This window comes from Ailuropoda melanoleuca, chromosome 1 (assembly GCF_002007445.2).
Source record: "Ailuropoda melanoleuca isolate Jingjing chromosome 1, ASM200744v2, whole genome shotgun sequence".
NCBI classification, from domain to species: Eukaryota; Metazoa; Chordata; class Mammalia; order Carnivora; family Ursidae; genus Ailuropoda; species Ailuropoda melanoleuca.
In genome coordinates, this window is record NC_048218.1 from 6,083,905 (window position 1) to 6,096,574 (window position 12,670).

General features: G+C 39.9%; 1 protein-coding gene across 1 annotated transcript in view; it reads left to right on the forward strand.

The window, feature by feature from the left end:
- Position 1: 1 nt before the first annotated feature.
- BRWD1 (bromodomain and WD repeat domain containing 1) overlaps positions 2-12,670 on the forward strand; it is a 112,164-nt gene continuing 99,495 nt past the window's right edge. Inside the window, exon 1 of the mRNA XM_034654200.1 lies at positions 2-67. Within this exon, the coding sequence (XP_034510091.1) occupies positions 2-67 (66 nt within the window). The remainder of the gene's footprint in view (positions 68-12,670) is intronic.

The window sequence follows — 12,670 nt, forward strand, 5'->3', positions numbered from 1 at the left end:
TATGCAGTTGCTGCCGAAGAGGTTGGACTGGGAGGGCAACGAGCACAACAGGAGCTACGAGGAATTGGTGAGATTTTTGACATTTCCATCCCCGTGTTTCCGAGCACCCGCTCCCCGCCCCCTTGTCGGGGCTCCTTCTCCTGGGGTGAAGTGGCTGAGCGGTGCTCGAGGGCGTCCCCGGGATAGCGGGACTCCCTCAGCAGGTTTGGTTTTGTTTTGGGGCGGCCGGGTTTGTTTTGGGAGGAAACGGCCCTGGGGGGTGGGGGGGATGGCTTGGCGGGAGGTGGGGGCGACCCTGCGCCGCGGTTTGCGGTGGGGTGGGTCCCCAGGTGCGGCTGCCTATGGTGAGAGCCGGGGGCGCGTGCGCGCGGGCCGGGTGTGTGTGTGGGGGGCCTCCAGCCACTCAACGAGCTGCTCTCATCCTTCTGTTTTCGTACCCGACTTGTAACTCGACCTCTGATTGGTCTTCACTCTTTTTGCCCCGCCCAGCTCCTCTAACCACTTGTTCCCTAGGAATAGAATCGTTGGTGTCTGAAAGGTGGAGAAATGTTCCTCTCTTTCGCATGTTTTTCTTCCCCCTCAGCAGCGTCATAAAAATCTTGCTGCTGTGACAGTACGCCACTCCTCTAATACTTTTGCGTCTCTAAACTGTACAATAGTGTTGAATGCCTTAGAAAACTTATTTTGTATTGACCTTGCTGTGCGTAACTTAACGTAGGCCCTAACTGTGCAGTTTCTCCTTTTAGAGCACGATTAACGTAGATTACATTTCTCCTTTCGTTGCACCTTGTTAACTTTTTGAGTTGCTCTCACAGTATAGAATTCGGTCTTAACCACTGGTTTGTCCTATGAAATTAAACGTTCTTTAGGAAAATATCTTTGCCAACTTGTGTATTGGGAGAAAGGATTTCTTTAGTTGCCAGGCTGTATCAGCATCTGGTACGAGCAAAACAACTGAGGACAAAACGAAAACTCCTGAATGGTCTTTTACCACAGTGCTAATACCTGTGATAGAGTTGGTAGTAGGATATGATCACTGTTCCTGGATTAAACAAAAGGACAAAAAGCAAACTAGGGGATTTGTCATCTGTATACGAACAATAGTATTATTGACCAAGTCTGGAAAAAGGATTCTGTTTCAGTCGTCAATTTTAATATTTACTGATGTAGAGTTTTTTGAAGCACACACTTAAATAGTATTTCCAAGAAAGTGAGTTCTAAAAATTCTAAATCGTGGCAGGATCGAATTTGTTATTTTGATATTTAAGTCTAGGAAACGTTTGAAGGACTACTTGTTTTACATCTTCTGGTGAGAGAAATTAGTGTTATCAGGGAAGTGGAAGAGCATTATTAACAGGGTAGTTGTACTGTGGAAGAGATAATTGTGTAAATTTTGAGATGGTATAACTACTGGAAAGCTTTTCAAATATTACATTTTTGTTTTTTCTGTTAGAATTGCTTAAAACTGTACTTAATATTCTGCTTAAAATTACCCCAGATCTCTGTGATACGTTCCTGTGGTGTGGCAGTGAGCCAGGTCATCTTCTCATCGCCTGGTTCATTGGGTCTGGTGGATATCTGTTTGTCCTTTGGCTTCCCTCTGCCTCTAGCCTCTCCTAGCACGAAGTGATAGAGGATGAGCTTCTTTTTTTTTTTTTTTTTTTCTTAAAGATTTTATTTATTTATTAGACAGAGATAGAGACAGCCAGCGAGAGAAGGAACACAAGCAGGGGGAGTGGGAGAGGAAGAAGCAGGCTCATAGCCGAAGAGCCTGATGTGGGGCTCGATCCCATAACGCCGAGATCACGCCCTGAGCCGAAGGCAGACGCTTAACCGCTGTGCCACCCAGGCGCCCCAGAGGATGAGCTTCTTGTATACAGGAGAGCTTTTCTTTTGTCAGAGTATGTGAGGAGCTTCTAGTTCTCCAAGCCAAGTCCACTTTTCTTTTAATTAAGCAGTATTTCGGATATACACAAATAAGAATAACGTAATGAACCCCGTTGCCAATTTGCTATCTTTACTTTGGCTTCTATTTGAAGTAGTTTTTATAAGTTACCAGTGGAAATCTTTAAACATAGAAAAATAAAAAGTAATGAACCATCCACTAGGTACTCCTTATCAGCCTCAGTGATTAGCAAGGAATGTTCCATCTGTTAGCTCCCTCCCCTAGGCTGTATTGTTTTAAGGCAAATTCCAGACATTCCTTTATTTTATTGGTTAATGTGCTGAAGTATTTTAAAGTAAATCTGGACATTGTATTTTCTTTCTAAATTCTGCTGAGTCCATCTTGAAAAAATTGAACGATTGTTTCTTAGACCGCCACAGTGCCAGTGTCACACTTATAATCCAAAGAATAATATTCTTTGATGATACATATGTAGGTTTATTTATATATTTTGTCCATATTCGGATTTCCTCTTGTTCCTTGGATTTCTTTTTGTATTTAGTTTGAATTGGGCTTTAGGTAAGGTCCGTGTGTTGTACTGAAATTATTTTTCATCTCTTTTTTATCTTCCATAGTTTTTTCTTCTGTGCCATTGATTTCCTGAAGACAATTGCGTTGGTCAGCCTGTAGAGTGTTTCACCTTTGGGTTTTGTCTGATAGTTTCCTATGCTGTTTGTTTCCTTGTGTTGTTAAATTTACTCCTTTTTTTCAGTAGTTTTTATTCTTGGATCAGAGCCATCTGGGGAGCTTTATAAAATCTGGATGCTCAGGCCATGTCCCACACAAATTAAATCAGAATTTTTGTGTGGGGACTGGACATTGCTGGTTTTTTAAAGCTTTCAGGTGATCCAGTGTCACTGCTTACGAAGTTTCAGTTTATCTTAGACTTGGGACCATCTTGTCATTCCAACCTGTACTTTGGAAGCAAGAGTCTTTTTGATATTTCTTAAAAAGAATTGCGACTATTTATCTTCATTAGCAGTTGGGTCTGTGAATTCGTAAAATGTAACTGGGGTGTTCATGATTTATAGGTGGCGAACATGAAAGAGAAAGAAGAAAATGGAGCTATAGAATGGGGCACAGGAGGAAATACGTAATTTGTAATTTGTAAAGGAGGAGCATGTTTAAATAAGGCGAACGTGATTCTATAGACTTCGTAATTGAGTAACATGCAATTTTGTAGGCCTCTGTCTTCCTTAACCAGTAAATAAAATCAGAAAATCCTTATATTGGAGTCTCTTGTTAGAGGATTTATTGTCATTATGCTTTTTCTTTTAAACGTTAACTAGGCTTTTAAGGAAAAGACTTAAAAGGTATTTGTACTGAGATGCAAAGTTTATTAGAGTTGTAAGTAGTCATTTTTCCTAAATCTTTTTTTTTTTTTTAAAGATTTTATTTATTTATTCGACAGAGAGAGAGCCAGCGAGAGAGGGAACACAAGCAGGGGGAGTGGGAGAGGAAGAAGCAGGCTCATAGCGGAGGAGCCTGATGTGGGGCTCGATCCCATAACGCCGGGATCACGCCCTGAGCCTAAGGCAGGCGCTTAACCGCTGTGCCACCCAGGCGCCCCCATTTTTCTTAGATCTTTAAGTTCATTTGTAAATCTTATACATTCAGTAATATTTCTAGAAATAAGTAATTTTATTTTTTATTGATGTTTAATTTGTAATATAATCTGAAGATATTTAACATTACTTAATTGTCTTAATTAAATTTCCTTGAGCATTTCACACTGTAGTACAAATAATTATTTCAGCCACCTCAGGATTACAAACTTCATCAAATCTAAGCATACATTTTCCTATGTTCTCATTTTCTAAGTATGTCTCCTGTAAACAGCATATAGTTTTATTATTCAGTCATTTACTTGGAGTCTTTATTTATAATTTAAGTAAGTAATTAAATATAATTACTTAAATAAAATTGTGTTAAGTCTACCAGGTATCTTTTATATATGTTCCTATCTCTTTATTTCTCTTGTCTTTTGGGTTAATTATTGAACTATTTTTTATTGTTTTTTAGGTATATATCCTCTTATTATTTTAGCGGTTACCTTAGACGTTATAATATGTGTTGACCATTTATGTTAGTTACTTTACCACTTCCCAAATAAATTAAAACTGTTAATTCTTACCCTCCTGTCCTTTGGGCTATTATCATATTTTACTTTTACGTATATTGTAAATTTTTCCAGATGTTACTGCTGTTGTTTTATTTTTATTTTTTTTTATTTTTTATTTTTTTAAAGATTTTATTTATTTATTTGACAGAGATAGAGACAGCCAGCGAGAGCGGGAACACAAGCAGGGGGAGTGGGAGAGGAAGAAGCAGGCTCATAGCAGAAGAGCCTGATGTGGGGCTCGATCCCATAATGCCGGGATCACGCCCTGAGCCGAAGGCAGGCGCTTAACCGCTGTGCCACCCAGGCGCCCCACTGCTGTTGTTTTAAAGTTAATACTCATTTGCTTACCCACTGTCTACCTTTTCTGGTATTTTCAGTTCCTGCCTGTCTTCCCAAGTATCTTCTCTGTAATTATTTTTCTTCAGTCTGGACAATTCTGTTACTTCTTTGAATGAAGGTTTGTTGGCAATGGCTTTGTTTTCCTTTTTCTTATTTATTTATTTTTTTGGTTTGAAACATTTTGTTTTATCTTTATTTTTAAAAGTTGTTTTAAAGGTGAAATTCTGGTTGGTGCTTCCCCCCACCCCCCGCTTCCCTTTCAGCACATTAATACTGAAAAATTGGCAGTCTTACTGTTTTCTCCTTTCAAGATAATGTTTTTTTTTTTTTTTTTTTCTGGTTGCTTTTTAAGATTTTCATTTCGTTTTTGATTTTCGGCAGTTTTACTGCGATGTACTGTAGTTGTTATTTATCGCTGCATGACAGGTTACCCCAAAACTTAGTGGCTTAAAACAATGCAGATTTATTATTATTCCAGAGTTTCTGTAATTAGAAGTCCAGGCACAGTTGAGCTGAGTCGTCTCAGTCTCTATCAAGATTGCAGTCCACGGATTGGCAAGCTCTGGGGTTTCGACTGAAGACTTGACTATAGAAGGGTCTGTTTCCAAGCTCACCAGGTTTTTGGCTAGATTCAGTTCTCAGGTTATTGGACTGAGAAGGCTCGGTTCTAGTTGTCTGCTGGCTGCCCTCAGTTCCTTGCTACTTGTCTGTCCAACAAGGCAGTTTGCATCATCAAAAGATGAAAGCTGGCCAGGTGGTAAGAGTCTGCCAGTAAGACAGAAGTCACAGTCTTTTGTAACCTAATAATGGAAGTGGTATCCCCTCAGTGTTGAGTATATTCTGTTGGTTAGAAGTAACTTACTCAAAGGGAAGGGATTTGGGATTTCACAAGGTTGTCAGCACCAGGAGGTGGGGATCGTTGGAGGCCATGTCAGAAGTTGCTTTCTACATGCACCTAGGTAGATTTCTTTGCATTTACTCTGCTTGAGGTTGTTCAGACTTCTTGAATCTGTGGGATATGAAATTGTCTAATGTGTAATTAAAGTCATAAGTGGAAAGAATGGAAGAATGACGCAGAAGAAATATTTTGAAGAGATGATGGCTGAGCATTTTCAACGTCTGGGCCTTCTCTGGGTCCATTGTTGGCTACTCCCTCTCTTGATCATGGGTCGAGTTTGGCTTTGTGTATCCCATCATCTTGTGAAGTATGTTGGGCTGTTTTGTATTAAAAGAGTAGAGGTTGAGGTAATACAATTAGCCCCAGAAAAGGATGCACCCTTTTTCTCTCAAGTTCTTCATGTGAGGTGCTGGGTGCGTCTAATTTGTGTCCTGTCTGGTTGTGTCTGTTCTGTTGCAGCTTTAGTTGCATTTGGTTCATCACTAGCTTCACTTAGCTTCAGGATTGGATCAGGACTTTCCCTTCCAGCAGAGTTTGGGGTTTGCGCACTGGTGAGATTCCTGAGTGAGTGAGTCTCTTCTTTTTAAGTAGGTTCCACATTCAGCATGGAGCCCAACGCGGGGTCTGAACTCCTGGAGAAGTCTGTATTTTATAGCCAGGTTGCCAGCTTCCCAAACCTGGAAAGAGCTTGCTCTGTTTTATAGCCCGATAGCCAGCTTTTGGGGTTGCTGAGGAGATCTCTTTCCTCTCCGGTTGGGCCCTTGCCTTTCTACTCTGTTTTCCTATCCCTAACCGTCAGAGGGCCTCTGGAGTGCACTTGTAGCGGACTGGGTCTTCCCCAGCTGCTCAGCATCCCATTTTTGGCCCTGCGCAGTTGGTGAAGGCCCATGGGGAGAATTGGGGTGGTGTAGACACTCTGACTGAGGGCCCTCAGCATTCTCATCAGGCATCAGACATGCCAGCCCACAGGTGGCTGTGCAGTTTAAAAGTTTGGCAGGTTTTTCCTTATCTGTGGTCGGTTTTTCCTGCCCCTGTGCTAGGGATGAAAGCAGCTGTGAATCTTTTTCTGGTCACAGACGGACTCACCAGTTTCTGGGGTGTAGTTGATGTCGACTTGTTTTCTCAGCCCTGTGATGGGTTTAAAAATTATTTTCAAGCTAGTCCAACCTGTTCTCATTGTTAAAGTGAAGGCAGTAGCCTCACACATCATCTCCTTTTAATAGTTGAAATAAATGACTACTTTCAACTTAACAAAATTATGTGGGACATGTAACTGTCTGCAGTCCTCCATGGGTACACTTAATTGTCCTTCCTGGCACATAGTCGGCTTTCACTGTTCATTGAAAGAATTAATGTGGGTGGCTGAATGCTTAGGATATTTTCCTGTTGAGAACATCACCATCAGTTTGGTTATTAAATGATTTTTTTAATGATCTTTGATTTCTTAAAATCTCTCTGAGACCTGTACTTCATTTGTAGGTCAGAGCAACGTTCAGCACTGGAATGGCTGTGAGATACATGGAAGTTGTACATCCCTTTTTTTTTTTTTTTTAATTTCCTTAGACTGTTTCATTAGGAAGGTACAAAATAGAATCCTTGAGTGATATTGACTCTTTTTCTTATGTAGAAATGCAAAAGTGACATTTTGAACACAAAACTTCTGTGTTACAGTTACGTAATAACCATAGCAGCGCAGGATGAATTATGCGTGCAGTATTCAGAATTTGGTGGAGACTTTGACTTTGCTTATTATTTGTAATGGGGTAAGTGAATGAGATTTGAATGGGAGACTCTTTAACTGCTTAGAAAAAATTCTCTATGTTGATTTTAATCAGTCTGCATATCTTTGGCTTAAAAACTTCTAGTGGCCACTTTGGCTCTAAACCTCTTCAAATACTCCTTGATTATCTTGTTACTTGCCATTTTTATTAGGATGCAGTACAGCTGATTGCAAGGATCCAGTGATGCTGGAGAGTTGTGAACTAGACAGCCAGGGTTCTTATTTTTAGCTTTGTCATTTCTTAGCTCTTTGCTTCTGGGCAAGGTATTTGATGCCTGTGCCACCTGGGTTTTCTCATTTGTAAAATACAGATGAGTAGTTTGGGGTTGTAGTAAGTTAGTCTATGTGAAGCGCTTAGAACAGTGTCAGGTAGAAATCACTGTGTAACATGTTAGCTATTATCATTAGTGTAGTGAAGAGTTAAATTAGTCAAAACCTTAAAAGACTTAAAAGTGTACTTTGTACATTTTAAGTGTGCAGTATTACCTGTTCTTTTTGCAAATGTGGAATCTGAAGTCTTAGAAAGTACCTTGTCCAAGGTCCTATAACTAGTTAGATAGGGCTAGCTAGTACTTCAACCGCATTGCCTGGGGGTCAGGAGAGTCTGTTGCCCTCTTACTCTAGTATCTGTTAGTTAAATTATCATTGGTATATTTCAGGCTGGGTTCCACATTGAGAAACTTTTGCTGGAGAGAAGACCTTGTGACAGAGCCTCAATTTAAAGCCTTACATTTTGCCCGTATTTATATGTAAATGTTCGAGGATCTTGGTAGTGGTCTTTATGTGGGGTGGGGGGTAACAGAAAAGTGATGTAATTAGTTCATTAGTCTTTTCTCTGTAATCTGACCAAAGAGTGTCCTAATATTAAATAAAATTTGCTAACGTTTATTGTAGAATATTTAGAAAATGCAGAAACAAAGAAAAAATAGAAAAAATCACGAGAGCAAGTTATTTTTCTTCTACTCTAACAAAAATAGGATTTTTTTTTTTTTTTTTTTTTGAGAGCACACAAACGAGAGCATGAGGGGGAAGAGGGAGAAGCAGGCTCCCCACTGAGCAGGAGCCTGACACGGGGCTCTACCTGGGACCCTGAGATCATGACCTGAGCCGAAGGCAGATACTTTACTGAATGAGCCACCCAGGTGGCCCCCAAAACAGGATCTTTAAAAAGTTAATATTTTGTGAATTCCTTTCCATTTCTCTAGAAAATGTTATCTAACCATTTGTTTGTTGGACATTTGGTTGGTGTCTGGGTTTTTTTCTATTAGTGATTCTGTGAATACCAAAGATCTATGTATCTGCATTTATTTACATCTTCTGTAATTGTCACTTGTCATAAATTTCTAGAAACTTAATAATTGAGTAAAATGGTTTGTGTTTTTTTTAAAGTTTGTTTGTTTATATGTAAATATGAGCTCTGCCCTCAAGGTGGGGCACAAACTCAGGACTCCGAGACCTAGAGTCCCATGCTCTTTTTTTTTTCTTTCTTTAAAGATTTTATTTATTTGACAGAGAGACAGCGAGAGAGGGAACACAGGCAGGGGAAGTGGGAGAGGAAAAAGCAGGCTCCCAGCAGAGGAGCCTGATGTGGGGCTTGATTCCAGAACGCCGGGATCACGCCCTGAGCCAAAGGCAGATGCTTAATGACGGAGCCACCAGGCGCCCCAGTCCCATGCTCTTCTGACTGAGTCAGCCAGGTGCCCCTTAGTAGCTAATGTTTGAGTCATTTTTTTGCCAAGTACTGCACAAAAGAGCTTCATTCTGTATAGTCTCATTTACTTTTAGCAATCCTATTACCTTGTCTGTATTGTGATTTCCTGTTTGAAATGAAACTGGAAGGGATAAGTAACTTCAGTGAGGTTATATTCCCAAGGGGCAGATCCAGCTGCAAGCCTGTTTTGTGTGATACTCATTCACGAATGTATGATGCATTTGTTCAGTAAATGAAAGCCTATTGTATTCAAGGTTCCAGGGAGACCAATGTGGATGAGATGGACAAGGCTCCTGGTTTCCTGGGGCTTTACACCCTAGGGGTAACCAGAAGTATCAGGCAAGTTACTGTAATAAATTCACATAGGCGATGGGGATTGGGAAGGAGGGGTGGGGAGGGACAGCTTTTGTCCGTGGAGTGACATTTGACTTGAAGGATGAAGAAGGAAAGTGAAGCCACAAGAGGATCAGAGGAAAGAGTGGTTGCCGTCAGTCTTAAAAACCTGCAAAGTTCTTTGCTGCATCTACTGCGAGAGTGAAGACCATTATCAGCCATCAGACTGTCGGACATTCAAGAAGATGTCAACATCACTCTGAACGACACAGTGTTACTATGAAGGGCCCCGGAGGAACCCTGAGAAGGGACTTCAGTCACATCAATGTAGAACTCAGTCTCCTTGGAAGAAAAAGAAGAGGCTGTGAGTTGACAAATGGTGGGAACTAGAACAGAACTGGCTACTGTCCGCACTATCTGTGGTCATGTACACAAGGTGATCAAGGGTGTTCCCGTGGGCTTCCGTCACAAGATGAGGTCTATGTATGCTGCCCCCTCTGGCAACGTTGTTATTCAGGAAAATGGTTCTCTTAATTGAAATCTGAAATTTCTTGGGTGAAAAATTTATTTGCAAGGTTTGGATGAGGCCAGTGTTGCTTAGTTCTGTGTATCAAGCCCAAGAAGATGAGTTAATTCTTGAAGGAAATGGCGTTGAACTTGTATCAAACTCAGTTGCTTCGATTCAGCAAGCCACAGCGGTAAAAAGGATATCAGAAAAATTTTGGATGGTATCTACGTTTCTGAAAAAGGAACAGTTCAGCAGGCTGGTGAATAAGATTGAGGTTGTCTAGCTACAGAAACAGCAAGATGCCAGATGATTTTTCAGACTTATATATTGTGATATTTTAAAGTTGCAATAAAAGCTGTACTGATTTGGGGCTTTTTCTTAAACAATAATCCTTTCCAACTATTCGGCAATTAAACCATTGCAGAAGTAAAACAAACAAACCCAGAAAACCCTGTATAACCCCTGACCCAGCAGTTACATGCTTAAGACTTTTTTTTTTTAAAGGAAGTTTGTTTTGTGGCTGTTGATAATTCATCTTTTCTGAATTGCCTTTTTGTATCTCTTACCTGCTTTTCTACTGCCGTCTTAACCATTTTTAAGAATTCTTCATCTCTCTAGGTTCCTTTAGTCGGCCACGTGTTCTGGGTTCCTGTCCCAGCTTGCAGGCTGCTTTTAGTTTTTGTTGGGAACTTTTGTTTTGTTTTTACAGAGGTTTAAGATTTTTACTTTGGTTATGTCTCTTAATCTTTTTTTTTGTCTTTAGAGTTGTCCTTAAAGCCCTTCTGCACTCAAAGATTAATATTATAAAAGGCATTATCTATTCATCATTATTTTTTCAGTCCATTTGTAGTTTCTTTGTAATGTCTTTATGTTCAGTTGATTTGAGCATATGGTTGGTGTAAGGTGTGAATCTAGCCTTCTCTAGATTGTCAGTATACAAGTACCATTTGAGTCGTCTGTCCTTTCTCTACAGGGACTGTGGTCATCATCATGTACTACATTCTTGGTGACTTTCATCTAGACTTTCTTCTCCATTTCTGTAACATTCTATACTGTTCGTGATCGGATTTTATAATACATTTCTTATTAGAATGGTTTATCAAATTCCCTTTGCTCAGCATTTTAGCTCAAAAAGAAGATGATCCTTAAATACACAGTGTTATTCTTTCAGCCAATTAGGAAGGAATTGGTTCTGAGCTATACCTTGAACCAGTAGCTGTGCAGTTATGGGTGCTTTCTGTCTTGTTATTCGTTTGGGGAATTATATTTCTATTCTGAATGATGTATTTACTGAAGAATTATTTCATACATTTCAGGACTCTGCAGCTGAACTTAGAATCTGCATCAAGTGCAGGGCTTTCGTTTGACTCTTGTTTGTATTGAATTTTATGAATTTGTTTTAAAGACATAGCTAAAATGAGTAGGTTTTATTTCTGTTGGTCTTTTAGAATTTAGCAGACTTCTTGATGAAATGATAAACTAAGTCTGGCTAGAAGGTGTTTTGCATTAATATTGAAAACTGTGATCTTTGCTATGTTCATGTGGCTGAAATTGTTACTTGACCAGTACTTCATTATTTCATATCTTCTGTAGGCCGTAGCATGTTTAAAACTCATACTATTTTGGAATGTCCTGTCTCTTCTGTTTTATTTATTTATTTATAAAGATTTTATTTATTCGACAGAGATAGAGACACCCAGCAAGAGAGGGAACACAAGCAGGGGGAGTGGGAGAGGAAGAAGCAGGCTCATAGCGGAGGAGCCTGATGTGGGGCTTGATCCCATGACGCGGGGATCACGCCCTGAGCCGAAGGCAGATGCTTAACTGCTGTGCGACCCAGGCGCACCTTTTTTTTTTTTTCTATCTCTTCTGTTTTAATACCTCTTGTGAAATATTAAAAAAAAAACAAAGGGGGTTGCCTTTTTGGGGCATATTTATGTCTTCATTAAGTTCCAAGAAGGACCCAGACTTTAATTAGTCTTCACACAGGTTTATTTTAATTATGTTCTGCTTAGAAAATTCATTTACTTTTATATGTTACAACAGAATAATCTCAAGTTCAGTGGTTTCTTTTCAAAAGTCAGCTGATTTATGGATAAAGCCCCTGAGTGTTTTGCCTTTTTGTATTTTATTCCTTTCAGATGATCTTACTCTGTCCTGTGATGGTCAGAACTCTATCAGGAGTATCAGAAATCTTAGATTTTCTTCTGAATAATTCGTAATTTGGAAAAGCTTTTATAGTCTAGAAATAGGGCTCACTGTTTTGGTAATTAAGGGAAGAAGAAAATGATATTAATAGATTACACAGAAATACTAACTAAGGATATGTCCTCATTTAGTATTGGCTTAAGCATTAATAGCATTTTCCAGGCAAGTCTCACTTTACGGGATGGCTGGTGGATGACTTTGCGTCAGATTTTCAGATTGGTGGGCAGTGCTGGTAGGGTTGGTGTGATTGTGTAGCATGTGATAGTAGGCTTATGGGATGCTTTACTTGCTTGGAAGCAGTGGCCTAAATAATAAAGATATAATGATGTCTTATATGTCTGTAGGTGGAATTGATGCAGTGGTTTAATGGTGTCATTAAGTCCTTAGTCTCTGTTTTTTTGATTGGGCAGATTGACATTTTGGCTTTTTTCTCCTCAAACTCTTAGTTTTACAGTTGCCATCATATCCTAGAAAGGATGGGAGGGAAGGATTCTTTTATTAGGGAGGAGAATTTTTCACCAACATTCCCCTGCCCCAGAAGGTCTCTTCTCTTCTGTTTTATTGGTCAGGACTACATCACATGGTCTCCTAGTTATGCAGGAAGGTCCTGCCGAATTGGGGGAGATAGTGGTCATAAGGTGAGCAAACCCGATCTCCGGAAAGCCAAAACTATTTATCTTTCCTGAGTTAAAATCAGTGCTTTTGAGTGAAGGATCTTAGTGCCAACACTAGATCATTTCTCTGCCTACGTCCTGTTGTATAAACTGAGGGTTAAGCTCTTTTCCCCTGAGGTCAAGAACTTCTGTGGTCTCAGAGGCTGAGGGGA